The sequence below is a fragment of the Phoxinus phoxinus genome, assembly GCF_949152265.1.
Source record: "Phoxinus phoxinus genome assembly, chromosome: 13".
NCBI lineage: Eukaryota > Metazoa > Chordata > Actinopteri > Cypriniformes > Leuciscidae > Phoxinus > Phoxinus phoxinus.
In genome coordinates, this window is record NC_136888.1 from 17,989,668 (window position 1) to 18,017,653 (window position 27,986).

The 27,986-nt window shown below is 36.6% G+C and overlaps 1 protein-coding gene across 6 annotated transcripts in view; it reads left to right on the forward strand.

The window, feature by feature from the left end:
* entpd6 (ectonucleoside triphosphate diphosphohydrolase 6) overlaps positions 1 to 27,986 on the forward strand; it is a 48,228-nt gene that overhangs the window by 13,116 nt on the left and 7,126 nt on the right. For 4 of the 6 annotated variants that reach the window (XM_079633322.1, XM_079633321.1, XM_079633320.1 and 1 more), the window contains 4 exons: positions 22,224 to 22,547; positions 24,207 to 24,283; positions 24,418 to 24,561; positions 25,878 to 25,953. In XM_079633322.1, coding sequence (XP_079489448.1) covers positions 22,295 to 22,547; positions 24,207 to 24,283; positions 24,418 to 24,561; positions 25,878 to 25,953 — 550 coding nt within the window. In that variant the 5' untranslated portion in view covers positions 22,224 to 22,294. Of the gene's footprint in view, positions 1 to 20,296; positions 21,537 to 22,223; positions 22,548 to 24,206; positions 24,284 to 24,417; positions 24,562 to 25,877; positions 25,954 to 27,986 lie in introns of those variants that run through there. The other 2 variants (XM_079633319.1, XM_079633318.1) reach the window with 2 other exon arrangements.

Sequence of the window (27,986 nt, forward strand, 5' to 3'; positions counted from 1 at the left end):
ACATCTCAGCCAGTCTGTTTCGAAAAGAAGCAATTAGAGAAATCGTCTTACACAAGATAATTAAATGAAGTCCATTAAATTCGTTTACAACATTAATCTGTCATATAAAGAGCTCGACTCTGTAAAATCTGCTTTTAGGGCCCGTTTCCACCAGGACGACCTCCAGCATTTTAACTGGCATTTAAGAGAGCTGCTGCAGTAATCCTCATAACTGTAGCCTAACACAACGTTAACTAAAACTGAATGCGATCATACCAGAGAAAAAGGAGGGAGATCATTAGTGATCATGCTGGAGAAGAATAATCTCTGGCTGTTACATTGCACATTATTATTATTAGCCATGTTTGAATAGCCTATATAGTGCAACAGCAACAATACCAACGAATAATAATTTATTAGCCTATTATTATTATCATTATTATTAATATATAGCCTACTGTGTTGTAGGTCTGTTAACTTTATAAGAACTGGCACGAATACGAAAACATAATGAAGAATGTATTATTTAATCTTAGCCTATTTCTTACTTAAATCGACGGAAAAAAATCTTTATAAATTGTTTTAATAACGTATTTATTTATTTGTAGAAATTATTTCACATATTATGAAATAGGCCTAACGAAAATTGCCATAACGAAAATTCAAGGATGATTTCGCAAATCTTTTTTTAATAGGCCTATTTATTTATTTGTGTGTTTAATTTAGCCTATTGATTATACATTATGATTCCTTACTCGACTGACCAACAGCTTGCAATTTAACATTGCATAAACAGTCTTGTAAATTGTCAAGCAAAATAGGCTAGTCAATTAACAGTTTTTGTTAAATAATTCTAAAAAAACATTTCAGTTCAGAGACTAAACCCAAAACTTGACCGTTGATTTCTGGTCCTTCTATTGTTTTTAAGCAGACTGGAACAAACACAACTCAACGGAAACGGACCAATAAAACATCCTTCTATATAATTCATGGGGCTAAGTAACTGAATCGAACAACACGCCTAAACAGCGCTCGCTGTAAAGCGAGGAAATAAATTATGTTATTTTAAAGGCCAGATTACAAGGCTGGGTTTCATGGTGTCATCAGATAGGATAATCCAGGATTAAACTAATCAGTAAATGTTTCTCCGCTCATTATTTTCCAGAGAAGATTTCCAACCGATTCTCCGCCGCCAAGATTATTAATCTCTTAAAGAGCGTAACATCAAAAAATCGCTCTTTGCTCTAATTTCCTCTGGCCGTGGCGCGCGGCACATGGAGGTTGTTTGACTAATAGACATGCCACGTGCCCTAATTCTGAGCAGGATCCCGCCACTGGGAATCACAGCAGCCCCGCACGCGCGCGCAAACATCACATGCCCCGCCCACCTCTGAGAAACTGTCCACTGGCTGCCAGCAGAATGGCTATTAAGCAATAGGATTTCATGCAGATTTTACATTTGATATGATGGGCAAATTGTAGATTTTATGTAGACTTATAAGTCAAAAAGCTTGGAAAACAAATGTTTTATATACCCATGCAATAATAAGGATCACACTACCTCCAATGTTTCTTTAATGGCTTTGGGGGAACAAGATCCCTCAAAAACTTAATCATGGATTCCCCTTGTCACTGATGCTTTTTGTCACTTTACAACATTGGGCAGATGTTCAAATCTAAATCTAAATCCGGGTAGCTGTGTGCTTAAGGGTCAGAGGTCTTATGCGTTTGTTGTGCAAACATCTGGGCCCTTAGATCTCCAGATGTTTCACCCAATCTATTAAGATCCCAGCTGATTTGTAATCATCACAACACACCGCCATTTAAACTGAGTCTGACCAATGGTCAGAGTGCATATCACTACGACTTCCCGTCGCTCTGGCACTCACTGCTTTTCAACAACACTGGATGATCCCTCCAGACAACTTGTTTAATGTTCCACAAATACGGCGCCAGGATAACTTGGTAGTCTAAGAAATTCAGTCAGAAGAAAGCGGCAGTCTGTTGCACATAAGCTTCATCCTGAAACAACAAACAACCTGTAACCCTGCATCCTATTTGTCCCAAATCAGGACAAAATAAAGCGTATATTAATTGTAAGCAAAATGAAATGCCCTCATCCCAACCCTATATAATCTTTTATATAATAATAATAATGATGAAAAACCGATGCAGATGTCCATTCGGCTGCTTTCAAACATGCAAAGGGAGACCAGCCAGATAATCATTTTGCTGTATTAGAGGAGAACAGGCTTAACAGCATTTGTGCACAAAATTTCGAACTTACCGAGGGCAACGATTTGCGTTTTGACGGGGTAATATTTTGTAAGCTGCTGATCATTTTTTTTGGAACGTATGCCACATTAATGCCATGAATTGTAATCACACCAGTGTAGTATTCATCCTCGAGTGGTAAATAATTTATGTTGAGATTAGGTTTTTGCATTCTTAGCTCTGCTGGCAGCTTATCGACCCACAAATCTATGAGATTTAGTAATTCATTTTCTCTGTTTTGGAAATTGGTTTGCCTTTTGTTGCCTCACTATCCTTACATTTACTCTAATGAAGGCTCGACGGCGCCTGCCGTTTATTTCCATTGAATCTTTTGAATGTCCAGTAATAAAATTCCAATGATATGAGCTTTCCAAACAATACATTTTTGTTTCACACAGAATTTATGACAGTAAACATCTTTTGTAGAGGTTTAATTAAAGCGCTAGTTTATTCAAAAGTCATAATTTACTCACCTTCATGTTGTTACAAACCTGTAAGACTTTCTTTTTCCTGCAGAACCCCAAAGAAGATCATCGAACACTATTGACTTACATTGTATGGACCAATTTTGTTTCCAAAATATATTTTTTAACTTCCACAGAAGAAAAAAAAGCGGTCATACAGGTTTAGAACAACATGAGGATGAGTGAATGACGACTGAATGTTAATTTTTAGGTGGACTCTTTAAATGACATGTTAATACATGAGACCGAGTTGTGTGGTAATGAATACTTGATGACTTGTTGATCACTATTAATGTGTTTCCTGCAATAGACAAACACCTTTAGAATCTGTTACCAACCACTGAGAGCAATGAAGACCAAAAACAAATGCACACCCACTAACACCCTCAAAAAGACGCATTGTGCGAGGACGTGTGCTACAGAGGCGTTGGGACGCGGTTTTCTCGCTCTCTGGGGAATAAGTACAAAAGGCCAGAAGAGCCCACCTGGGACTAAGAGAGCCGGGTTAATTAAAAACCTTCCGCACGCACACGCTCATATTCACACGCAGACACAGAAGGATATCAGAGGTCATCTGATCAGTTACACACAAAAGCAAAGAGAAATTGGCCAGTCAGTTAGAGCTGTGAATCACTTATGTTGTAAATCTGCCCCTTGGGAAGACACTCCAAATTAAGCTGAAATGCTGTTAAATGGATTTTTGTGCACCCATGCTGGAGAATATTAGAATGCGGGTTAGTAATGTCTAATGCCACTACTTTTAGAGCAAGCTGCAGACTTTAGGGTTTCAGTAAATTGATTTATAGACTATTAAGTGTCTTGACAGTAGAGGCCAAATGGTTAGAGAGTCAGACTGGTAATCCAGTTCGATTCTTAATGACTGAGGTGCCCTTGGGCAAGTAGCTGCCCACTGCTCCGGTGTGTGTGCCCATGGTTTACAGTGTGTGTGTTCACTACTCACTACTCCTAATGTGTGTGCACTAATTTGGATGGGTTAAATGCAGAAGACAATTTGGGTTACCATACTTGGCCTTCATATTTCACTTTCACTTTTTCACTATTCTTTTTGGTGAACTATCCTTTTAAAGGGATAGTCCACACATAAATTAAAATTCTTTCATCATTTAATCACCCTCACGGTATTCCAAATCTGGGGTGCATTTCCTGTACAGCGCTATAACTTGTTTAACCATCATGCAATGTTGTAGAAATTAGGTAGTCACAACTGTTTCCCGAAACCTGTCGCTTGAACCATGTTAGTTCAACAATATAGGGCTGTCGGTAATTGTCACATGCAGTGGGGGAGTAATAACTTCTGCTAATTAATAGATTTTTATATTATTATAGATAATTTACATAAACAACAGAAGGCTGTTTATTTTTAATCACGTTAACATGCAGTATTTGGCGTACACTTTACTCCCATATACATGCGGTTTTTCTCTACAATATAATTTTTCTGACATGCTGCTGTAATGAACATGCCACCTGAGGACTACTGAGGTTTTGTTCCCCGTCCCTTTTAAAAAAAAAATATGTTTGATTCTTCACAGGTTCCCTCTGTCATGCTCTGGGGTTGTACATTCACACTCTTCAAAACCAGTAACCAACATTCTTCAAAATGTTATGTTCTACAGAAGAAAGAAAATCATACAGGTTTGGAACAGTGAGGGTGAGCAAATGATGACAGATTTTTGTATGAACTATAGGTGTATCATTACACATAGAAAGATAATTTATAGTTACATTTATTAAAATATCCTTCAACAGAATCAACATAAGCTTTTATAAGAAAAGGCAATATGGCAGATGGGAAAGGAACTGTTTCATAATTTGGATCTTGCATGTTTGCGTGGCACACTGTAAACGATAGCAGTAATTGCTATAATTCTATATCCAGACAGTGATTATGTCCTGGGTCATATTCAACAATGCCCTATAAACACCAGACCCAACTGAGTTTGTTTTTAATTGTTTAGCTGGTCCATTGTTTATGCTAGATAAGGGGACAACAATAGTCTGGCCACGCGTCACCCCCCACCAATCACACCCCATTCATCGCCTCTGGCCCACTAATTATTCAAAAATGCACATTTATGCAAATAGCCCTCCTTGTAGATTAACCTAATTCAGTGATGTAAACAACGGGTAGTCGTGGGATTAAAGTTTTGTAAATTAGTCAAGGCCACTAATGATCTCTGATGTCTGTAAGTCTGGGGTTTTGGTCTCCTTAGAGTAATGGTAATCTCACATCCGAAGTGAGGCCACGCCACGCAGCGCGCAAGACACGTTATAAATCTGTCAAAAACATAAACAATGTAACTGCACTCGCCGTTATGCGTAACAATTCAGGATTAAAGATTACTGGTGGATGCACCGGGTCAGAGGCATTTTATAAACATTGTTAAACCTCTATTAGCCTTCCATTGTAATTATGTGCGTGGTTATATGCAAATAAGCCACGTGCCATGCGTACACAGCTAGATTCTAGCAAGAGGCTACTTTTGAAAGTTAGGATAGTCCACCTAAAAAGAAAATTGTAATTTACTCAATCTCATGTATTTCCAAACTAGAAAACTAGGTTAGTGTGTGTGTGTGTGTGTGTATATATATATATATATATATATATATATATATATATATAAAATACTTTTTTGCAACATATTAAAACATAAGTCATACTCACAGGTTAATCAAGGAGTAGTTCTGATTGAGTCTTTAATCCTCCGGCCCATTGCTTGAGAATCCCTTCTTCAACACTTTCGCTAAAGCTGCCCATCACAGCTTGGGTCATCCTGAGTCACACATGATTAGCAAAGCTTTGTGACCCTGATATTATTAATGCAAACGTTCAATAATGGGAAGGGTTTTTTTCTCCAAAAATTCATATAAACTAAATAAGGGCTGAAATGGTTTTGACATTTATGTCTGCATTTTAAAGCAAATACTGGGGAAGCAACTTACTTTAGCTTGTCAATTCAGCTTATCATAATTGAAAATTGTTCAATTACAGTTAAACTGCCCTATTGAAGAATTTGTTAGCTACAAACTACTAACAAAAATGACCTAACAACACCAAGACTACACTACCGTATAGATCTTTTTGAAAGCTCTTACTGTATGCTCACCAAGGATGCATTTATTTGATCAAAATATAAAAAATGTAAAAACTATTTATTTTTTCTATTTTATTATAATTAAAATTCAGTCTTCAGTGTCACATGATCCTTCAGATATCAGTCTAAGGTGAGTGAAGGTGAAACTCGAAAAATTATAATATCGTGCAAAAGTTAATTTCAGTAATTCAACTTAAAAGGTGAAACTATTATATTATATAGACTCATTACATGCAAAGTGATATATTTCAAGCCTTTATTTGTTATAATATTGATGGTTATGGTTTACAGCTTATGAAAACCCCAAATTCAAAATTAGAATATTGTGAAAAGGTTTTCATATAGCTGCAAGCCACATCAAAATTATAACAAATAATAAAGGCTTGAAATATCTCAATTTTCATGTAATGAGTATATATAATATTTAAGTTTCACCTTTTAAGTTGAAATACTGAAATAAATGAACTTTTGCGTAATATTCAAATTTTATGAGTTTCACCTGTATGCTGATTTGCTGCTTAACAAATAATTATTCTGTCAATTTGAAAAGTGAAACATTTTGTTCAGGATTCTTTGATCAATAGAAAGTTTTTATTTATTTATTGAAAGCATTTATTTGAAATCTAAATCGTAAATAAAATTGTTTTAAAAATGATAACTGTCACTTTTGATCAATTTAATGCTGACCCAAACTTTTGAACTATGTAGTCTACTTGGGGATATAGGCTTATGCAATAAACACTACTATTTGTAGGAAAAAGTAGCTTGTTATTGGATAACGATAAATGTAGTCTATTTGTTACTTCATCTAGTTACACTCAATCACTGGTTAATAGTTACTAGACGCTTGATTTCACTATTTCAGACAGAAAAATAGAAAAAGCTGTGGGGGAGGAAAAGCAAGAAGGTCGTTCAGAAGGGAAAAGATAAAGGTAACAGTAGGAAGGATGCCATAACCACCAGTTGAGCACTGGTTTGTAAGCCAGTCCACTAATGACCTTTGTGTGTCCTGTTCAGTTAGCCTTGCTAACAAAGACACTATTCACACGCCATCACAGGCCTGTCTGACTCACTTAACCTATTAGACAGTGATCACTCTTTCTTTCTCCCACTCCACTCTTTCTTTCTCCCACTCCTTCCCTCTCCCCCTCACTCCTATCTCGCTCTCTCTTTCTTTCTCTTTTCTCTCCCCACTTCCTTAAAGTGTGCTAATTAGAAGGAATCAGGTCAATTATAAGATGGGGACTCATTATGAGGCCGTGATCAGGGACACATTGTGCTGTCCAGACAACCAACCGTCACTGTGCCGCACCATGGTGAAAAAGAGATGGTTTCACTTCATTTTGATGGTCCCTTTAACACATTCTGTTGACTATAAGTAACGTTGCACCTACATGTCTAATAACATTTATTAGAGTGTTAGTAGACTGGTAGGGTTAGTATAAGGTGACATGTAGTAGCAAAGTTACTTTTAGTCAGTAGAATGTCTGTTGGGGATCATCGCAATAAAGATTGAGTAGATATTAAGCACAGTCTACTAATACTCCAATGAGAGTTGACATGTAGTTGCAAAGTTACTTATAGTCAACAATGTTCAAAAGGGACCATCAAAATAAAATTACCAATGCACTCTTTACCTAAATGAGGCATAAAAAGAGCTTCTGTGTCAACTATCTGGTCTAATATCATAATATCAACTCAATATATACTCAATATACTCAATATTTCAACTCAAATCAATATTCCTTACTTATCCTTACACCAAGTGATGACAAATTGTTCATTCATACTACCATTCATGTACTTTGAAAAAAAATGGTAACACTTTACAGTAAGGTTCATTAGTTAAGTTAATGAAGAATGAACAATACTTCTACAGCTTTTATTAATCTTAGTTAATATTCATTTTAACATTTACTAATTAAAAACCAAAGGTTGTATTTGTTAACATTAGTTAATGAAAGATCATGTGACACTGAAGACTGGAGTAATGATGCACATCACTGGCTTTGCCAACAATAAATTACATTTTAAAATATATTAAAATAGAAAATAGTTATTTAAAAGTTTTGCTTTTAATGGATTTTTTTATTACATTAAATTACATTACGGCCTTTTAATGCAAATATCCGTGCACTGCATAAACATTTCACCAGTATATCTTCCCTGGAAATCAAACTAACGTCCTTAGTGGAGCCAGCTTAATTTTGCAACTAAAATACTTCTTTGTTCTTCTCTAGTCACAGTATGAGATAGAGGCACAAACTTGAAACAAATAGACTTTTGGTATGGTTTTAAATTTTGCAGTGCAAGGCCAGAAGAACTAAAGATGTACACTTTTCACAATATTAGACATTTGGAAAAGCTGAACTTAATTCGGCCCAACGCACCCCTGTCCTCAATGGGAGGAGAGGAGGGGTTTAGCTTTAACTGGCGAGGACTTTTTTGAAAGTGATAGGGAGAAATCATAAGAGTATTATAAAAGAACAATGAAAACAAAATCTGCCTTTGATTTGAATAATAGTTGTGATATTAAATCGGACAAAGGGATTATTAAAAGAGTGGAGCGACTATTGTCCTTTTTTATGTCCATCTTAAAAATAATCACATATGTTATGAGGCATATGGTTCATATCTGGGTGAAGGGGAAAGGAAAGAGCAATCTAGAACATGGATTACCAACTTATATCTGTAAGTATCTTTCCTCGCAATGATGTGATTGTAGTTCAACGAACTATGTCAATATTTCATTCTCATACGGAGGGTTAAGAAAGATATTTATACAAATAGATGATTTTTTTTTTAAATAATGTAAAATCACCTGTCTGAGGGCAGAGGTAGATATACATTGCATGATATGAGAGAACTTAAGGAATGAAACAAATTCACATTAACTCCATTAATTAGGGGAACATGGCGCTTGATGTGCCTACCCTAAGCCCTCTGGCGTTTGGTGCTGAGTGGCAGATGTCATGTGCTAACATTCAATAACTAACCTTGAGGAGCCTTGCAAGTTCCTATCCCTTGTCAGAACGTCTCCCAATCTGGCTCCAATCTGTCACAGAAGCTCCATGAGTGCACATGCTTCCTTTTCCCCAAGGCCATGCATCCACCTCATTCTCACACTGTAAGCGCTAAAGAATAGCTATATTAGATATAAATGCATATTTTCTCTAAGAATGACAAGATAACTCAATGATTTTGGACTCTGAAATCTGAAGGTCAGTTGCAAGCAAATTCTTGCATTTAAACCTACAAGAACCCGTATGTATGAGGGCATGTACGATACATTCAGCTCATTTTCTCAGTTAAGTGCCATTACCCATAATCCACTATAAGCACTGGAGAGCGCCTGTCGCCGTGGCCCTCTGAGTCCCTCTCACCCTGCTTTACCACCATCCACTCACCCGCTGCACCCACCCCACCCTCTGTGGTGGCAGGATTAGGCCAAATGAGGCTAAGAACAGATTGAAAAAAAAGGAGGAAAAGGAAAATAAGAAGAAAATCGGTTTTAAAAAATGCAAACATTGATTCACAATGGATGACGAATAAATCATCCTTTCCACTCATTTAAAAGTTCAGCATACGGTAAACGACCACATGTTTAGGTGAAACCAAACACTGCTTATTAAAAAGACTTAAACTACATTTTGTTTTGTTTTTTAAACATTTTTTACTAAATTTGTACGAAGAAGGATTAAAGTTGTGTTGTCAAGGTCAGATGAAAAATGTCTGCAAAAATGGATGATTAGCTAGGAGAAGACATGACAAGGACAAGCAGGAAAAGTTGCTCTTTACCCTATGTATAATCAGATTAAATCTAATTTGAAAGATATTACATTTTAACATTGTTTTATATTTATGTACTGGTTACATATACGTAGCATAATCATTTAATATTTGATTATAGTCGATTAAAATATTAATCGCGATTCATAACAATTTTTAGAGTTAATCACAGATTGTGCATTTCTGGTGAAAATGTCCTTCTGTTTATAATTGTATTCGTCTTGTAAAGACTCCAAAGTATTCTATTAGCTATTATTTATACAAAAAAACGTAGTGTTAAACGGTCCTTCATCCTTCAGACCAGGCTGCATCTGAAACCACATACTTTCCCAACTAGCAGGCGGAAAAAGTATGTGACCAAAGAATTCCCAGTAGTCATAAAAGAGTAAGCAAAAAGTATCTGGATGACCTACTATTTCCGGCGAGACTCTGAAGTATGCATACGATCCCATGAGGTCACGGGAGAGGATTTAGGAATGACAGTGAAGGGATGCAACTGACGCCGGTAGGTCACATGATAATGACAATTTGGCGAATGTAGTACGTCCTGATTATATTCATACTGCACACATTCGTACTATATAGAACATACTTTTTTAGCGGTTGTGAAGTAATTACTTATTCAAAATTATTACTTACTCAAGAGAGTATGCGACAAATCGCTAAAGTTCTGACAACCGGTGTTTAGAACTCGACAGGGAGGTTAATAAAACAAATTTAATGTCAAAATTGGTTTAAAGCGTTAAAGGCGCTCAAAAAATACTTGTAAAATGAACTACATGTCAGCGCCTCAATTGTGACAGATCTAATTAAAATATGAAGAAGAAAAAAAACAGAACTAAAAGTGGGATAATATGGATATAGATATGGGATAATAGATCTGGTTCCATGTTTCCAATGAGGCAGCACTAGTTGTGGCACTGGTCAGACTGCATGTCTGTAGTGCGGTCTGCAGGGTAGGCATGAGGATGCAGTGGGGCATGCAGTTATGGCAGCGTTAGAGACCCGTCTGTCTCCCTCCCTGGGGTAAGACAGGCACTCTGTGGCTAATTTTGCGCATATGCTCGATGACAGGCAGCCGGCGTCCTCTGCAGCTGCCAGGATAGAGAGATGGTGATCAGGCAATTTATGAGGTTTTTTTTTTTTTCTTGAAGGACATTCTGCTGTGATTTTAATATTATTAATCTGAAATAGGCCATGCAAGATGTGGCTTGAAAACAAAAGAAACACACATTTGGTGTAGTAGGGGTGTTTACGAGACATTTTCTTGTGCTACCATTCAACAGTTTTTGAAAGAAATCAATAGGGCTGCAACTTACGGTTATTTTGATAATCATTTAATCTGTAGATTTGTTATTATTATTATTAATTGATTATTTGGATGAAAATCTAAAATTATTATACATAAAACATTATTTGTAATTAATTCTGCCCAATGCTGTCCTCCAAACAATAAAGCTGATGAAAACAAATATAGTGAATTTATGTAGGCTATGCTGTACATTACTAGCAAAAAAGGAAAGAAATGCAAACATTACATTCTAAAACTTAAAACGTCTCGGTTACTAAACGTAATCTCGGTTCCCTGAGAGAAAGGAACGAGTATTGCGTAAGGCTAGCTTACGCTATGGGAAAACTCCTTTGAATATTGAATATCGAGAATATTGAAGCCAACATAATCCTTAAAATTTTATATATGTAAAAAGCAGTGCAGCTGCACAGCAGATCACATCAGAGCATTCTAGCGCGTGGCTGTGCTGTGGCAACTGCACAAACCTATGGCGAGGCGGCTGAGCCACGTGAACCTATCAGGTCGCTTCGCGCCCTGTCACGTCAGGGCCCGCCAATATGGGCGTGGCTTAAGCCTATAAGAAGCCCATTTTCCGCCATAGGAATTTAGGTTAAATCGATTGAAGCGATCGACCCGATCTAAGCACAGTTGCACGGCAGGTTACGCAATACACGTTCCCTTCTCTCAGGCACCCGAGGTTATGTTTAGTAACCGAGACGTTCCCTTTCGAGAGTACTCTAGCTTAAGTCTAGCTTATGCTATGGGAACCCAATTTAAAAAGCCGGGCGTGCTTATAACGCAAACATACTATGGCCCGGGAAGGAAGCCCGGGGCCCATAGAAGAGTAAGTTATGACCCCAAAAAGAGACCAACATCAATGGGCCGTATAATATGTATAACTAGACCAGACAGCGTCGGGCCTTATAAGTGTTATATAGTGCTTAAACGTTTTTCCTATATGGAAAGAACCTTAGCTTGCAAAGCGGGAACTTCCAAGTTATAGAACTTGATAAACGTCGACGGAGAGGCCCAGCCTGCCGCCGCACAGATATCTTCAAGTGGTATTCCACTGGACCAACCCCATGATGAGGCCATGCCTCTAGTGGAATAAACTCTGACGCCCATGGGGCAGCAGAGACCTTTTGACTCATATGCCAGCGAGATAGCATCTACTATCCATCGCGAGAATCTCTGCTTCGTGATTGCACAACCCCTGGTGCGACCACCGAAGCAAACAAAGAGCTGTTCCGATTGCCTGAATGCAGCGTAACGCTCCAAGTAAACTCTAAGAGCCCTGACAGGACAGAGTAGATTCGCATCTCTTTCGTCCTCAGACGAAGGAAGAGCAGATAGCGAAATGACCTGTGCTCTGAACGGAGTAGAGAGCACTTTAGGTACATAACTGTGCCTTGGTTTAAGGACGACTCTGGAGTTATTAAGCCCAAACTCAAAGCAGGAAGCGCTCGCTGAGAGCGCATGCAGGTCTCCAACTCGCTTGACTAAAGCCAGTGCAAGCAAAAAAAAAAGTGCAAAAAAAAAAAAGAGAGCTCTACCTCTCATTTCAACCTGATGATCCCACAGTAGCTGCACGTATCTCAAGCTGCCTGGCGGACATCTCGGCATGGATGAAGGAACATCACCTGCAGCTCAACCTGGCAAAGACTGAGCTTCTCGTCCTCCCTGCCAATCCATCTCTACAGCACGACTTCACTATCCAGCTAGATTCAACTTTAATCACCCCATCAAGGTCGGTCAGAAACCTTGGAGTAACATTTGATGAGCATCTGACCTTCACAGACCACATCACAAAGACAGCTCGATCATGCAGGTTTGCACTGCACAACATCAGGAAGATCAGGCCCTTCCTAACTGAGCATGCAACACAACTTCTCGCCCAGGCCTTGGTTATCTCTAGGCTTGATTACTGCAATGCTCTTCTGGCTGGTCTTCCATCATGTGCAATTAAACCTCTACAAATGATCCAGAATGCTGCAGCCCGTCTTGTCTTCAACGAGCCCAAAAGGGCCCACGTCACTCCTCTGTTCATCTCTCTGCACTGGCTACCACTCGCTGCTCGCATCAAGTTCAAGGCATTGACGCTTGCTTACAGATCGACCACAGGCTCAGCTCCCTCCTACTTTCACTCGCTCCTACGAGTCTACATCCCTACCAGAAGCCTGCGATCGGTCAATGAGCGACGGCTCGTGGTACCATCACAGAGAGCCACAAAATCACTCTCCAGAACATTCTCATTCACGGTTCCTTGCTGGTGGAATGATCTCCCTACCCTCGTCCGGAAGGCAGAATCCCTGACCACATTCAAAAGACAACTGAAAACTCATCTCTTCCGTGAGCACTTGACATAAAAAAAATAAAAAAAAAAAATAAATAAAAACCTCTCCTTTACCCTCCCTTGTTTTGGCTTATGCTACTCTGAGCAATGCCAGAACTTTGTATTTTGAGCACTCCTTGCGTTATTTTTGCCTCTTCACGATGACTCGCTTGCTGTAGTCCTCAGTTGTAAGTCGCTTTGGATAAAGGCGTCTGCTAAATGACTAAATGTAAATGTAAGGGGGAGAGTAGTCTTCAGCGAGACGTGTTTCAGGCTCGCGGACTGCAACGGCTCAAACGGAGTACCTTTCATGGCCTCTAGGACCGTGGAAAAATCCCACATAGGAACCGATGGGGTTCAATAATTAAGAAGTTCTAATCATCTAAAGATGTTACGAATCTGCCAGGAAGAGGACATAACTTAAACAACTTCTTTTATTGTCCCTTTTTTTCTTTCAGGTCAAGCATCTTCAACCGTTACTGCGTTGGTAGTGAGTTGGCCAAGCGCACACATCTGCATGCTTGTATAGCATATTTCTGACCTTACAATGTGGACAGCTTTAATGGAAGTAATCTGTTCTTGGACGTGTGTCTATATCATCCCAATGCACGGTGAGGAGGAGGATCATTTGAGTGGACAAAGACTCTCCAAGGATGAAGATGGAGAATTGCAGAGATTATTTGAGTCTTGGGGGTCAGAAAGCCTTAAAAAACAAAACAAACAAAAAAACCTGCATCACCACATGTTGTTTGGGAGGGTTTCAAGAAAAAAAAAAAACCCCAGCATATTCAGTTGTCAGACACGACTGGAACTACTTCAGAGACCAGATTCTATGGTCAAATGAAACAAAAACAAAAAAATAGCTTTTTGGCAGCAAAAACACTAGATTGGTTCGGTTTGGTGCAAACAGGGATAAAAAGTGCCCATGCCAGTTAAATATACTGCTGGATCTTTAATGTTGTGGGCCTATTTTATTCTGGAGGTCCTGGACATCTTGTTCAGATACGTATCCTGGATTAGCAAATACCAACACATTAAAAAATCTACGATCCAAAACAAACCTCAAAATCAACACTAAAATGTGTCACTGAGCACAAAATGAGCTTCTGCCATGGGCGTCCCAGTCCACTGACCTGAACCCTATAGAAAATGAGTGGGGTGAACTGAAGAGGAGAAGCACTAACGTGGAGCTGGGAATCTGAAGGATCTGGAGAGATTCTGTATGGAGGAATGGTCTCTGATCTCTTGTTTGGAGTTCTCATCAGGCTTTATAAGAGAAAACTCTGCTTTCTTAGCAAAAGGAGGTTGCAAAAGTATTTAATAAAAGGGCGCCAATAATTATGGCCAACGTGTTTTGGAGAAAATATTTATTTCATAATGTGAGTTTTCACCACTTTCAATTATTTTACTTAATTGAAAGGTTAGAATTTTGCCAAAAAAATTTTATGAAAGGTCAAAAGGATAAACAAATCAGATTTATTTTTACAGCCATCTTTGATCATTTTTATCAGGGGTGCCAATAATTCTGACCACAACTGTACAATGGGCTATTCCAACAGTGCCGCCAACTCTTACTCTTAATTAAATTCAGTGTTGATTATTATTTTATTATTTGTGGACGCACCAGTAATCTATAATGTATGCCCATTTTGTTTAAAAGAATGCATAAAACTCACTATAAATTACTCATTTGTACAGTTACGAAAACAAGCATTTCCATTTGAAAAAAAGCCTGAGCCTCAGCAGATTCTTTCACTGTGTGCATCAGAAGCTTGCAAAGCTGAAATGTCAGCGATATTTAAATATAATTTAATGACAATGATAAAGAGTATCTTATTGATGGAATATCACTTAATTTTATCTCAAAGCTTATCTCATTCCAGGCCAGAAATCCAAGTTAACACGGATTAAAATGTCACAGGAAAGGCATCAGGAGGCAGACATCTCTATGAGTTAATCTTCTCACCCACTAATGAGTCTTATACTGGATTGCTTAAATTAAAAGCAAATGTGAAGAGTGATTTGGATGGCTTGCTGAGAGCCTGCCCCACTCCGTAACGCATTAAGTGATTTGATTTCGCTCTCATTAATGTAATAAAGCCCTGTTAGGACTAAACAATCAAATGACCAGGTTATCCGGATATTAAACTGTTCCTGTTCAGAGCTCAATCAGGGTTAATGACAATAGGGTTGCAAAGCCAGCTGAACAAAAGAATAAGAGAGGGATATAAGATTTAGGGGTTGATACTACTCGAGTCGAGCTGCTTGATATTATTTCATATTTAGTGACTTTGAATAGCAATACGAATTGTTTTAAAAGATTTGGGGGAAATGAAAAAAAGGGTAAAAGTGCAAACATTTCATCCAAAACAGAAGGTCTTGTTCCACTGCAGTAAACTGTGCAATGTCTCTGAATGTATTTTTTTCTCAAATCTGATTGGAACAGCTTTTCCAGTGAAAGCTCCTCTCCTGTTGCTCTTAATATTAAAAAACACTGTAACACACGCCTTAACTATAAAGACGAAATATGCTTTTGTTATACTTCTGATTAAAGTTGAGGTATATGATTTCTGCTTTAGCGCTGATCTTTGTCTGCCGGCTGGCTTCCTGGTGCATGCGAAGGGAATTTTACACCGTGACAGTTATCATCCCCTTGTCATTTTTAGAACAAAGAACAGCTAATCCTCATAATTTTTATTGCTAATACCAAATCATTGTTTTCCCCCCCCCCCCTTTTTTTTTTCTCTTGTTGTAATGCATGAAATTGGTAGGGAAAGAGATGTTTAAGTGGACAGACCATCAAATATTTTATGGTTGTCCCTGATAGCAACATGCACTGCGAAGGAAAGTAATGATATTACCATAATTTTAAATTACAGAATATAGTTTAAATAAAATATTTATTCATTATGCCAGAGGCTAATATACATATTGTAATTTAGTTTTTTCAATTGATCAAGTTCATATTTAAATAATGTAACTCAATTGCCAATACATACTGTTTTTTATGACAGAATAAGATCTATTGCACCCAACATGCAGAGGGCAGGAAAGATGGGCTAAATTCACCTTTGACCTCGTGACAATTCAGTCTATTCTTCATGTAGATATCCTCAGTGTTATCATCTTCCAGTGTTTTGGTGGTATGTCAGATAATGTGCACTATTATTCCCCCTTCCTTTTTTGGCCGTAGTCCTGTCCAAATGAACTAAAGTGATTGGTGGTGAGAGAGTCAGAGAGGATTTACTTTTAGTTGGGATTCTCCCTGTTTTTGTGATTTTACGGAGCGCTTCCTTCAGATTAGCCATGCCCACGCAGAGCACATTAACTAAAGTAAATTTATTTAAATTATTCCATTATTTTTATTATAATTCCCCTTGTCTGCCCTCAGAAAAACATTATATAATGAATCAAAAAGGCATTAACTGCTTTATCCTTTTATTTTCCATCTATAAAAGGTAGTATGTTGGTGGATGAGAATTGGATTTGAACAGGCTAATGCCATCCATAACAAATGACATTCTGGGTGAGGTTTTAACATACAGCAGAGCATCATGGGAAATCTCAGAGCTATTACCTTCAGTAAGGACAAATGGATATCTTTTTTTTTTAAAATCAAAACCATATCATGTTATACTCCAAAAATGTATATTTTATCAAGTAAATAATGCTAAAAATGTCCTTGCTTATTGAGGTTTGGTTTACTGTAAAGTTCTAACAACATACTGTACAACTTTCAGAAACAGGAAAGTGAATGTATCTTGATACAGCTTTTCTATTATGATACATAATAAAAGTCGAACCACAAGCGTTTTAAATGCTAATACCAAAGCATTGTTTTTCCCCTTTTTTCTCTTCTTGTAAAGCATGAAACTGGTAGGGAAAGGTTGTATTAAATTTTAAGTCATAGGAACTGCATATTATAAATCCAGTCAAGATATACATTTTAAAAAGCAATGAAAACTGCCTTTATTTTTAAAGTTATACGAACACCACATTATTTACAGTGTAAGACTTCTGTAAGATACTTACAAATTTTACAAGTCTTCTTAGACTTTTAGTTTATAATTGTTAAGAATTACAGGTGCTTGAATGATCTCAGATAACATTAAAATGCTTTCAGAATGGGTTCTAGTTAAAAATCTCTCTGCCGTTTTAAATACATCTATAAATACTTTGCCTTAATCAGAAAATACTGGAAGACGGGTAATACCATGTGACTCCCCCACTCTCTTCACGTACACTCTTTCACATACATGTAATACACATGATTCTGTAAGGAGGATTATTAGAAAGGATTTAGAGCAGGATTTTATTCACAATAAGTATATTAGAATAATTGTTAATCAATGACTCCTATTACATCTTTTAAATCCTCAGTTGGAGAACATCTGGACAGCGAGAAATGTCTAATTTCTTCAATTTATCCTCCAGTTATTGTATATACGTTGTCCACGAAGGACATACACACAGTATTATTAAATGTCTAAGCCTGTTTCTCGTGTTCAGATATGTGGTGGTACAGTTTGGTTGTAATTGCTTGCGTGTCATTCGTCTCTGCTCATTCTGTTACATAGAGAGCAACAGTGTTAGACAGTTTCTTAAATGAAAGTATTTGAAAAGACAAAAAAAAAAAAACATGGCCTAATCCCATTGGATTATTTACGCTGCCTTCTACACGATTAAGCTACAAAAATGAAATTAAAATGTGTGTTCAATGGGATTTTCGGGGAATTTCCTGCGACGTTGCTTGAAAAAAAATATTTGATAATAAGGAACAATAACTAATTCTGTTATAGTAGATCTGATGTTATTTCGCCCCCCTCCAAGCACACACTACGGCATCAGAGTCTTGTATTCTCAGATTAACAAATGGCAGCAGGATTAAACTATTGTTTCATTCTGAAGATCTCAGATAATGTCTTATTTTTTGTTTGTGCATTAAAGCTGTGAAAAAAAGTATTCTAAGCTATTACGAAACAAAACAGCCTGTAATAAAGAAAAGGATTCAAATGACTTGTACGCGGACAAGGGGTTTAAACAGGATAAAGTACAGGTTTACACAGAGGTATGATCCATGCTATTTAATTAAGAGAAACATCAGTTTGCATAGTTTAAATATGCAATATCCACATTAATTGGTTTAAATTTGTTTAACAAATTTAGACCTTTGGAAAATCCATCTGGATTATGGGAACTTGTTTAGAAATGATGAAACAACTTCATATGAGTCACTGTTTCACTTTCAATAACTTTCCTCTTTAAAAAATACAAGGCAGATTAATGTATGTGGGTATATCGGTGAAGGTATAAGTATTTCCACCCATTTTACGTCAGTTGGGTCAAAGTGAACTGGATTAGTGGTCTTACTATAGAGAGTGGCTCTTAAAATTGTGTCCTAATTGCTATGAATTTGCTTTTAATGGTTATGCAGACCACATCACTAATGGTCTAATCATTATTGTTAAAAATGTGAGCAAGAGATTAAGGGACCATTAAACATTAAATTGCTAAAAGCTATTAAGAGCTTATGTTAAATAAATACACTCTGATGCTCTATAGAGGATTTTTAGAGTACCGGTAGTTTGTTCAACCTGTTAACTGTCACCACCCTGGTTGTAATTGAATTCTTTGAAATGCACAGTCTTAAGTTGGGTTCCATATAGAACCCATAGGGTTCTTAACTCAATAAAGAATAATTGATGCTAAAAATATAAGGAGAATGTTTTTAAATGATTGCTTAACATTTTTTTATGTGATAAAATATGTTTACAAGCTGTTCAATTCACTAAATTTAACTTAAAAAAAGAAAGAATTAAAACTAAATCCATAAAATGATCCCATGATGGGAACCTCTAAAAGGTTCTATGTGAAGCGCTTAACAGAACAAGGTTCTAAATTCTGATAGTGTAAGAAAAAGCAAAAAATGAAAGTGAAAAAAGTTATAAAAGTTTACTGTGAAGCAAATTATATAATTATATTCAAAATATATATTTAAAAAAATAATTTGGACTCTAAAATTTCTAGAAAATCAAAGCCACATGTCCAAACAAGTTGTGTTCCGTGGAAGTTGATTTCATAAAAATTGAGCCTGCTGAAAGGTTTAAAGTCATGTTTCTAATGTAACGCAATGTCCAGTTCCAAAACGTTGTTCACAGGATGAATTTTGAGTGTTTAAGCTTTTGAATGATACCTAATGTATGATGATTACTAAAATATGTGATATGGATAAAAGGCAATAAAAAAAATGCACCAAGTGTCCTGCTACCAGGACCTGACAGTTAACAAACACTATTTTTTTAAAGATTAATGAATACATCTTGTGGTAGAGAATATGCAGCTAAATATCTCTTCAGCTAGAAAAATGAACAGCAGAAGCTTTGTGAAAACACCTTTAACTACTAATACATTTGTTGATCTACCCTCCCTTTTTTTCTCTTCACAATCCCTGTGCAGTATGCAAACTGCCACTCAGCCCATTATTGGTGAGTAAAAAGACAGAGATCAGGTCATTTATTAAGGGCTGAAGTGGGGACGAGGAGGGGCGTTTTGCTTTCTGCTGCAACTGTTGAGGTACGTCTGTAATGACTGCTTAAGTTATAATGGGGGAAGTCATGTATGCATTGCTCTTTGAGGGGGGCGGTCAGAGTGCAACAGTTTGGAGGGATGGCCATCGTCCCCTTCCCCCTTAAAAAGTCCGCCCACATTGATTTTTGATAAGTGAGAATGGTCTTATATTAGGCGGGCCGTTGCCCCTCACCCCCTGCTGGACCTTGTGTCCTAGATAGATGCGCTCACACACATACCCTCATGTAAAAAGAGAGCATATGGTCCTTTCAAGCTTGCACTGTGCTCGCAGACACTCTCAATGGAAAGCGTCAAATGAATATCATCAAAACCATCTCCACCCCCCTCGCAGGGACCTCTCATTATAGGTCACTCATTGGCTGAAATTCAAGCTCAGATGGGGGTGTCGCATGTTGCATGAGAAAGTGTAGGAGGGAACCACAGATTGGCCCATATAGCAGGCCTAATGATGGTTAATTAAGGTAATGAATGGAGATGCGCCACAGGTCATGTATAGCTGCCACAGCCTGGTAAACTTTAACAAAACTCACAGGGCCTCGGTGGAGAGACCAGCTGGTGCCATATTGAAAACAGCACAATGAAAGTGTAATTGGCTCTCTGGGTCTCAGGAGGTTAAGAGGGAAGCATTGAACAGTCGAAATTAGGCTTGAAAATGGCAATAGAACTTGTGCTGCAACTGTTGCTCTTATAACAAAAAACAAGCATATGTTTCAAGCAAAACATTTCATAAATAGAAGATTGATTGGTTGTCAATCACAAAAATATAGATATACTGTTGAAGACAAAATGTATTTGGACTAGGCCTTATGTCATAATTTGTTTGCTGTCAGATGCCTCTTGGTTTGATGTTTTCTAATGCAATGGAAATTTAAATGTGGCTTACATGTCCAAATGCTGTTTTGGCCCACCCTATGTACTTGACTTGAATTAGATTTGAAATCAGCTCAAATTAATGAATGATCAAAGAATTCAAATTTTAGGCAAACCCTTGTGAGTGGATTTGTTTTTTTTGTTTTGTTTTTGGATACTGCTATTCAGAACCAATTACTTCCATAGGGATTTAATTTCAGTAAATTCCATCCTTTAATTTCCTTACCCAAAAAGAATAGGCTCAAATGGGAATCATAAAGGAAAAAAGTAGGCTAGGCTACAGGATAAGTAAACTAAACATAACTAAACTAAACTATTTATTTGTTTACAATCTAAACGGAAACTAAATTAGGCTAATTAAAACGAACATTATTCATCTTTCCAGTAACATTATTAAAGTTCGCTTTAGGGGTGCAATCATGAATATGGGGTGGACAAGCAACATTTACCGGTAAGGCGATTTAACAACTATATAACTATGGATTTGCCTTGCAAAAGGAATTGAACGTAACAAACATATTTTAGGAATATTTATGGTCTTTTTAATATATAAACTACTATAAACTATAAACAATATATCAATATAACATTGCTGCAAGCAAGTGTTTACTGGTTGTGTGACGGCGCGTCTGTCTCCTCCTGGAAAGCGTGACGTACGTGTTCGCTCCACGTCATCTCCACGTTGCAAGATACTGACGTAATCAACACGAGACCAGAGGAGTTTTGACAATTTTTCAAAAGGAATAGCATGTCAAAAGCTCACCATGGCTATTCGTCGATACAGAAAACACGACTCGGATCCGAAGGAATATGATCTTGCTACAGAGAACTAGGTATAACGATCTTAAATATTAGAAACACGGATAATGACATTGTTGTTTCACAACTATGAGATTTATCTATCTGTTCTCAAATTATTCTTGAGACATGACAGAATTAAAATAAAGTAGCCTACAAGTGTTATATAAAGTTACTATTTTAGATTAATATGCTCACCATGTTCCGTTTTGGTGGATCTCTCGTTTGTATTTTCCCAATCAATGTGTGTGTATTCTTTTTGCCTATTGCCATTATTGTTCAATATGACCGATACAAAACATAATGCGAATATGTGTTATTAAATACGGGCAAATCTGGAGTTCACTTAAATATTGTTCATACAACGCATACATTAATTGCAGCAGCTGTATTGTTTTTCAGGTGTTGCTAGGTATTAGTAATAATTCCTTTACAAGTTGTGTGACTCCATAGTTGTGGCAGACAATATAAGTGCATAATTTGTTATATTTTAATTTATTTAATGTATTGTTTTGAGTGAGAACAGGTTAATACTGTATGTATTGGCTTTGTTAAATCTGTAAATCTTTGTTAGCTTTGTTTAGTCATTGCTTCTCATTCAAATTTAAACTAATGACTTTGTATTCACTTGGGTCAGTGATATTTCATACCTCATCTCATAGCAAATTTAAACTCCTTTTTTACAAAAACATTTTATTTTATTTTTATGTGTTTTTCTGTAGGTATTGGGGAGAACTGTTGAGCCTGCTGCATTGGTAAATTGACTCCACATCATGTACCTCTGTCTGCCATTATGAGGTTCCCAAAGATAGCTTTCATTTTTATGTTTGTGGGATGCCTGGTGGTCTACCTCACCTACGTCAAACGTCATTATGATGACTCCAAGCCACCGGTATCTGACCACCTGCCCCAGTATAGGATCGATACCCATAAACATCCGACCTCATCTCAGGTGGTCAGTGAAAATTCCCAGTATGGTATTATGTTTGATGCTGGAAGCACTGGAACCAGGATTCACATCTTCAAATTTCAGATGGAGCCAAATGGTATGTTCAAATTTAAGAGGTATTTGAGTCCACTCAAAGAATAATAATCGAAAAGTTCAAATTAGGGGCATTAAGGCTCTCTAAAAGGGTCAAAGCAACACACTGCAAATAAGACCACATAACAAAAGCTTTTTCATAACAATGACTTTAGAAATATTTATTTCTGTAAATATAGTCTTCAAATATTTATGTACAACAGACAAGCAAGCAGTATTTTCGTTAATTGATACAAAGCTGAAATAAAATAAATGTAAAAATTAAACCTAAATTTAAATTAGTTGAGAAGTTGAAGTGTTAAAATGACTAAAACTGAAATAATAATAAATTAAATCTAGATTAAGACATAAAAATTGAAAATATAAAAATAAAAGCTAATTCAAAATGTTAATAAATACTAAAATAGTTTATAAATAGTAGTGTAATATTTAAAATAATACTGTGGCAAACATATTCGCACTAAAATACCATAGTTACTAAAGTTATTGATAAAAGGTAAATGTTAAAGATATTACAATACATATAATAAATATTAATCAATGTCAATGTTAATAAATAATGTTTACGATTTTGTAGTAGTGCCAATAAATATGGACATGGGGTTTTGTTGAAAATTATGGTTACTGTGGGGGGAAAAAATGTAAGGGCTGGTTAGATCACTTTAACTATTTATATAAAACTTGAAAACTAGTAGCCTACTAGTACACTGAAATGCACGCATACCTAATTATTTATTTTAAATCTACAACCTTACCGCCAAAATACCATAGTGTTACTATAGTAAAACCAGGGGTATGTTGACTGTGTGGGTTTTATCCACATATATTAGGTTTACTGCCTAGCGCAGCCCTGATCGTCCAATGGCTTAGTTATTGCATCCCAATTCTGAGCTAAATCAGTTAAGTGCTGCTTTATCCTTTATTGTTAAACCTATGATTGTCATATTATAATGGACATCAAGTAGTCTATGCTATCAGGCAAGCTCTCTCATGCATACACATTTCTAGCTAAGCCTGATGGGTCAAAGGTCACACCGAAGAGTATGGTTAGATTTGATCAGTGGCTGAAACATTTGTTTATATCGTTTATTATGAAAACTTTGATATAAGCCACGTGGAAGCCTAGTGCTGCAGTTAATCAGTGTTACACATATCCTTTTATGAATTTGATTTCATATATTCTACCGTTCAAAAGTTTGGGGTTGGTGAATAGTTCACCAAGGCTGCATTTATTTGATAAAAAATAAAGTATAAACACTAATATTGTTAAACATTATTACAATTTAAAATAACAGTTTTATATGTAATATATTTTAAAATGTAATTTTTTCCTGTGATGGCACAGCTGAATTTTCAGCAGCCATTACTCCAGTGTCACATGATGCTTCAGAAAACATTCTAATATGCTGATCTGCTGCTCAAGAAACACTTTAAATCATGATAGTTTTTTTTTCAGGCTTCTGAAGACGAACAGAAAGTGCGAAAGAACAGCATTAATTTGATTTTTTTTACTGCCACTTGATCAATTTAATGCATCCTTCCTGATTAAAAGTATTAATTTATTTTTTTAAACAAAATGTTAGTGTGTAAATATATTTTTATAAATAAATGTTATGATATTTCACTGTTTTAAAAGCTAACATTTGTCTTTGTGTGTTAACAGAAGCTCCAAAATTAGCCCACGAGACATTTAGAGCTATAAAACCTGGACTGTCTGCATATGCTGATGATCCAGAAAAGGTAACCAGTAAAATGTGATCAAGTTTTATAGTTTTGAACCCTTCGCAAATGCCTTTACAAAAGTTTTGTTATAGTATCTTTTCCGTCTACAGTTTAATGGTCATATTAATGTAGCCAGTGCTGTTGTTTTACAGAGTAAGGAGGGGCTGTTGGGACTGTTAAAGGTTGCTAAAGACACGGTTCCTGAAGCGTTATGGAGTTCTTCCCCTCTTATGCTGAGAGCCACGGCAGGGCTCAGACTGCTGCCTGGTGAGAAGGCCACCATCCTGCTGGACAAGGTCAGAGATCCATCAGTCGCCAAACAAACTTTCACTGTATAGAGTGGTGCAGGGATGATGTCAAAACCCAGAAGACTGATTCGCCGATTTTCCTATGGGGTTTTTCAATTTATGAATAAAATAAGGTCTGTGGTACTTATAACTTGACAATACTTGAACATTTTGCTCTACAATGTAAATTTTGAAGCTGTTATTTTTTTTAAACAACATATGTTTCTAATTAGTCACTTGATAAGAACGCTTGTAGAACAGTTTACGTTGTAGAACAAAACATTCAAGTATCGTCAAGTTATGTTTACCGCAGACTAGTGTTGTCAAAAATATCAATATTTTAAGATGTATCAATACTGAAGTATTTGAAATGGTTCCAATACTCATTTTCTGCAGTATCGATACACCGATGCCAGCTGCGCATTCTCTCTATCTGCTCTCCAACGGCGAACACACACCCGCCTCCTGTCACTCACTCATCTCATTCACTCCGGTTGAATAGTGCTAATATTAAGCATAATTTTACTCGTTCCCACAGGTTTTGCGCTCTCACCAAAAGCACGCTCACCACTGATCTATATAAGTAGCGCTCTCATAAAGCCGCCCTCAAACAGATCGCAAGTACTAAATTGACTTTTTTTTTGTGGCTTATTGCGATTAAATGATCAACGGTTAACAGTGTAACAGTATATTGGATCCATGCATGGATCTCTTAAAGTGACAGCAGTCTAATAAACCTGCTGGTGTCTGTCATGTTAATCAAAGAACAAAAGACAAGGAGAAAATCACTCGCTGATCTTGTTTTGTAACTTTAATTTAATTAATTTAAATAACACATGATCTATATGCTGGTATATATGGACGTTTTTTCCCATGGTATAGAATATAATTTTTTTTCAAGGTATCATATTGAAGTTGGAAATTCCAGTGTATATAAATTGAAAAACCCCATTAAAAAATCTCTATTCCCTCTTACAGCTAGTACGCTGTGCTAGTGCTTTGAGTTAACTAAATGTGTTTGGTTACTATATCATACAATTTCAGTTTCATTTACATTTGTTAATTTACCAGATGTCTTTCTTTTGCAAAGCAGCTTATAAATGAGGAATACTTCAACACATTTTTAAGGAGACAGTGATATTAGACATGCAGTACAAAGTTACTGTAAAGGGTGGAGTAAAAGTTTTTATTTTTTAATACACTAAAGGTTTAGTAAGGTTGTAAAGATGAGAGCTGTCTTCAGGCATTTCTTGTTCTTCAGCCTGTCATCTCTGTATTTCCTAGCCATGTCTTGCCATGTTAAACCTAAAATCTCTCTGCTGCAGGTGAGGGAGGTGTTTAGCGAATCCTTGTTCTTCTATAGACCGGACAGTGTGTCAATCATGGATGGGACAGATGAAGGTACCTTGTCAATTACTCCTTTGCCTTACTTAATAATGTCAGATGCGTAATTAACAAGAGTGTTCGTTTCCAAATTGTAATCGAATATTCTACAACTTTTAAGCATTGTGTAGCCTACCACATATCGAAAGTAATTAATTTAACGACAGGGCTCTTTAATTACGGTATGAGGGTCAGATTATTTCAATAATTATTGAAATGGCAAATAGATAAATTCATAATAATAATAGAATCCTAACACTTTTATTTTGAATCTAATGTAAAAAATCAAAACCAAACAACCTTGATGTACTTTACAGTCTCAGCTAACAAATCAACTGGGTTTTGTTTGACAAGCTACTTTGAAAATGTGGGGTTATTTATTTAACATTAGGAGAACTGAGGAAGCACATCCTGAAAGTTCTAAACGATTACAAAGGTTCTTGTTTCTATGATTGTAATGTTGCAGTGTGTTGCTGAGCTATGATCCATGCAGGAGTCTGCCCGTCTGGAATGTGAAACCGGCAGATGTTACTGTACATCTCCAGCTCGTCAAAAGCTTTTGGCCACTGCGGTCAAGCATTTGCACTTCTGGCATAAAGATATAAGTTGTAAATTGAAAATTTCTTCAGTAATGGCTTGAGCTGTGTGTGTATATTAACGATAGATAATGCGTATATGGGACTTTAATCCAATCCTTTAAAATAGTTCACACAAGTAATAATGAGCCCAGAGGATAATGTCCCGTGTGCACTATAATCTCAGCAAACAGATTAGCGGCCATTAATTTGCTAGGCAGTAAATTGCTTTTAAAGGAACAAAACTAGCATGGGCAAAAATGTGTTTAGCAAAAGCCAGGTTAATACTGCTTTTTTGTTGATATACAAGTGGTCTTTGCTTAATGGGTAGCAATTTGTGTTTGAAATTTAGTAAAATTAATGCTTAAACTCTGCAGGTCCCGTAACCGGATAATCTCAGTCTCATTATCAGCATGAGTCTAAACTCTCCTGGACACACAAGCTTACCCAACCAGATTAGTCCATCACAGCAAATCATACAGACTTATTGTTAATGCTGTGCCTAAGTGGTATATGTGAGGGAACGGGATGGAGGGATGGAGTTTATAGATACTAAGTGAGTTTGGTTATTTCTGAGAGCTAAAGCCCCTTACTTTGTTAAGAAGCAACCTACATTCAAAACAAACATACAGTTTATAAGAGTTTTAGCACAAAGATCCAATGATGCACTCACTCGCCAAAGTCTTTGTGATCTGGCCGGACCATGACTATATGTTAATGCTAAACTCTCTAAATGTATGGAATCCACCAGCATACGATGTACAGTAATGTTTTGGGTCAGTACTTGTTTGTTTATTTCAGCATGGACACATTCAATTGATCAAAAGTGACTGTAAAGACATTTATAATCTTAATTAATATTAGACTATTACAAATAAAGCTGTTCATCAAAGAATCCTGAAAAGAAATAGCACAGTTTCCACAAAAATACTACTGTAATGCACTGGTTTTCAACTGTACATCCAAAGTTCATCCAAAAATGTTACTTCAGTCATCATTTACTCGCCCTCAAGTTGTTCTAAACCTGTATGAGTGTCTTTTTTTCTGTTGAACAGTTGACATTAGCTGTAATATTTTATGTATTTTTTTTCCTACTATAGCTCAATGGCTACTGTGAAATGTCTAATTACTAACATTCTTCAAAATATCTCCTCTTTAGTTCAACAGAAGAAAGATTCACATACTGGTTTGGAACAACTTGAGGGAGTAAATGATAACAGAATAGAACAGAACAGAATGATTTCTGAAGGATCATGTTACATTAAAGACTGGAGTAATAAAGCTGAAAATTCAGATCTTGTTAAATAAAAACTGCTTGTTTCTGATGTTGGGATCTGTCAGATGGATCGGCTTACCTGCAGGTGCTACACACAGCCAGGAGTTTATTCTTATTCTCTTTATTCCACAGTTGATTCTTAGAAGTAGCTCTTTTGTGTGAAGAATAATGATCCATCTTTCTCTGTATTATATCACTGC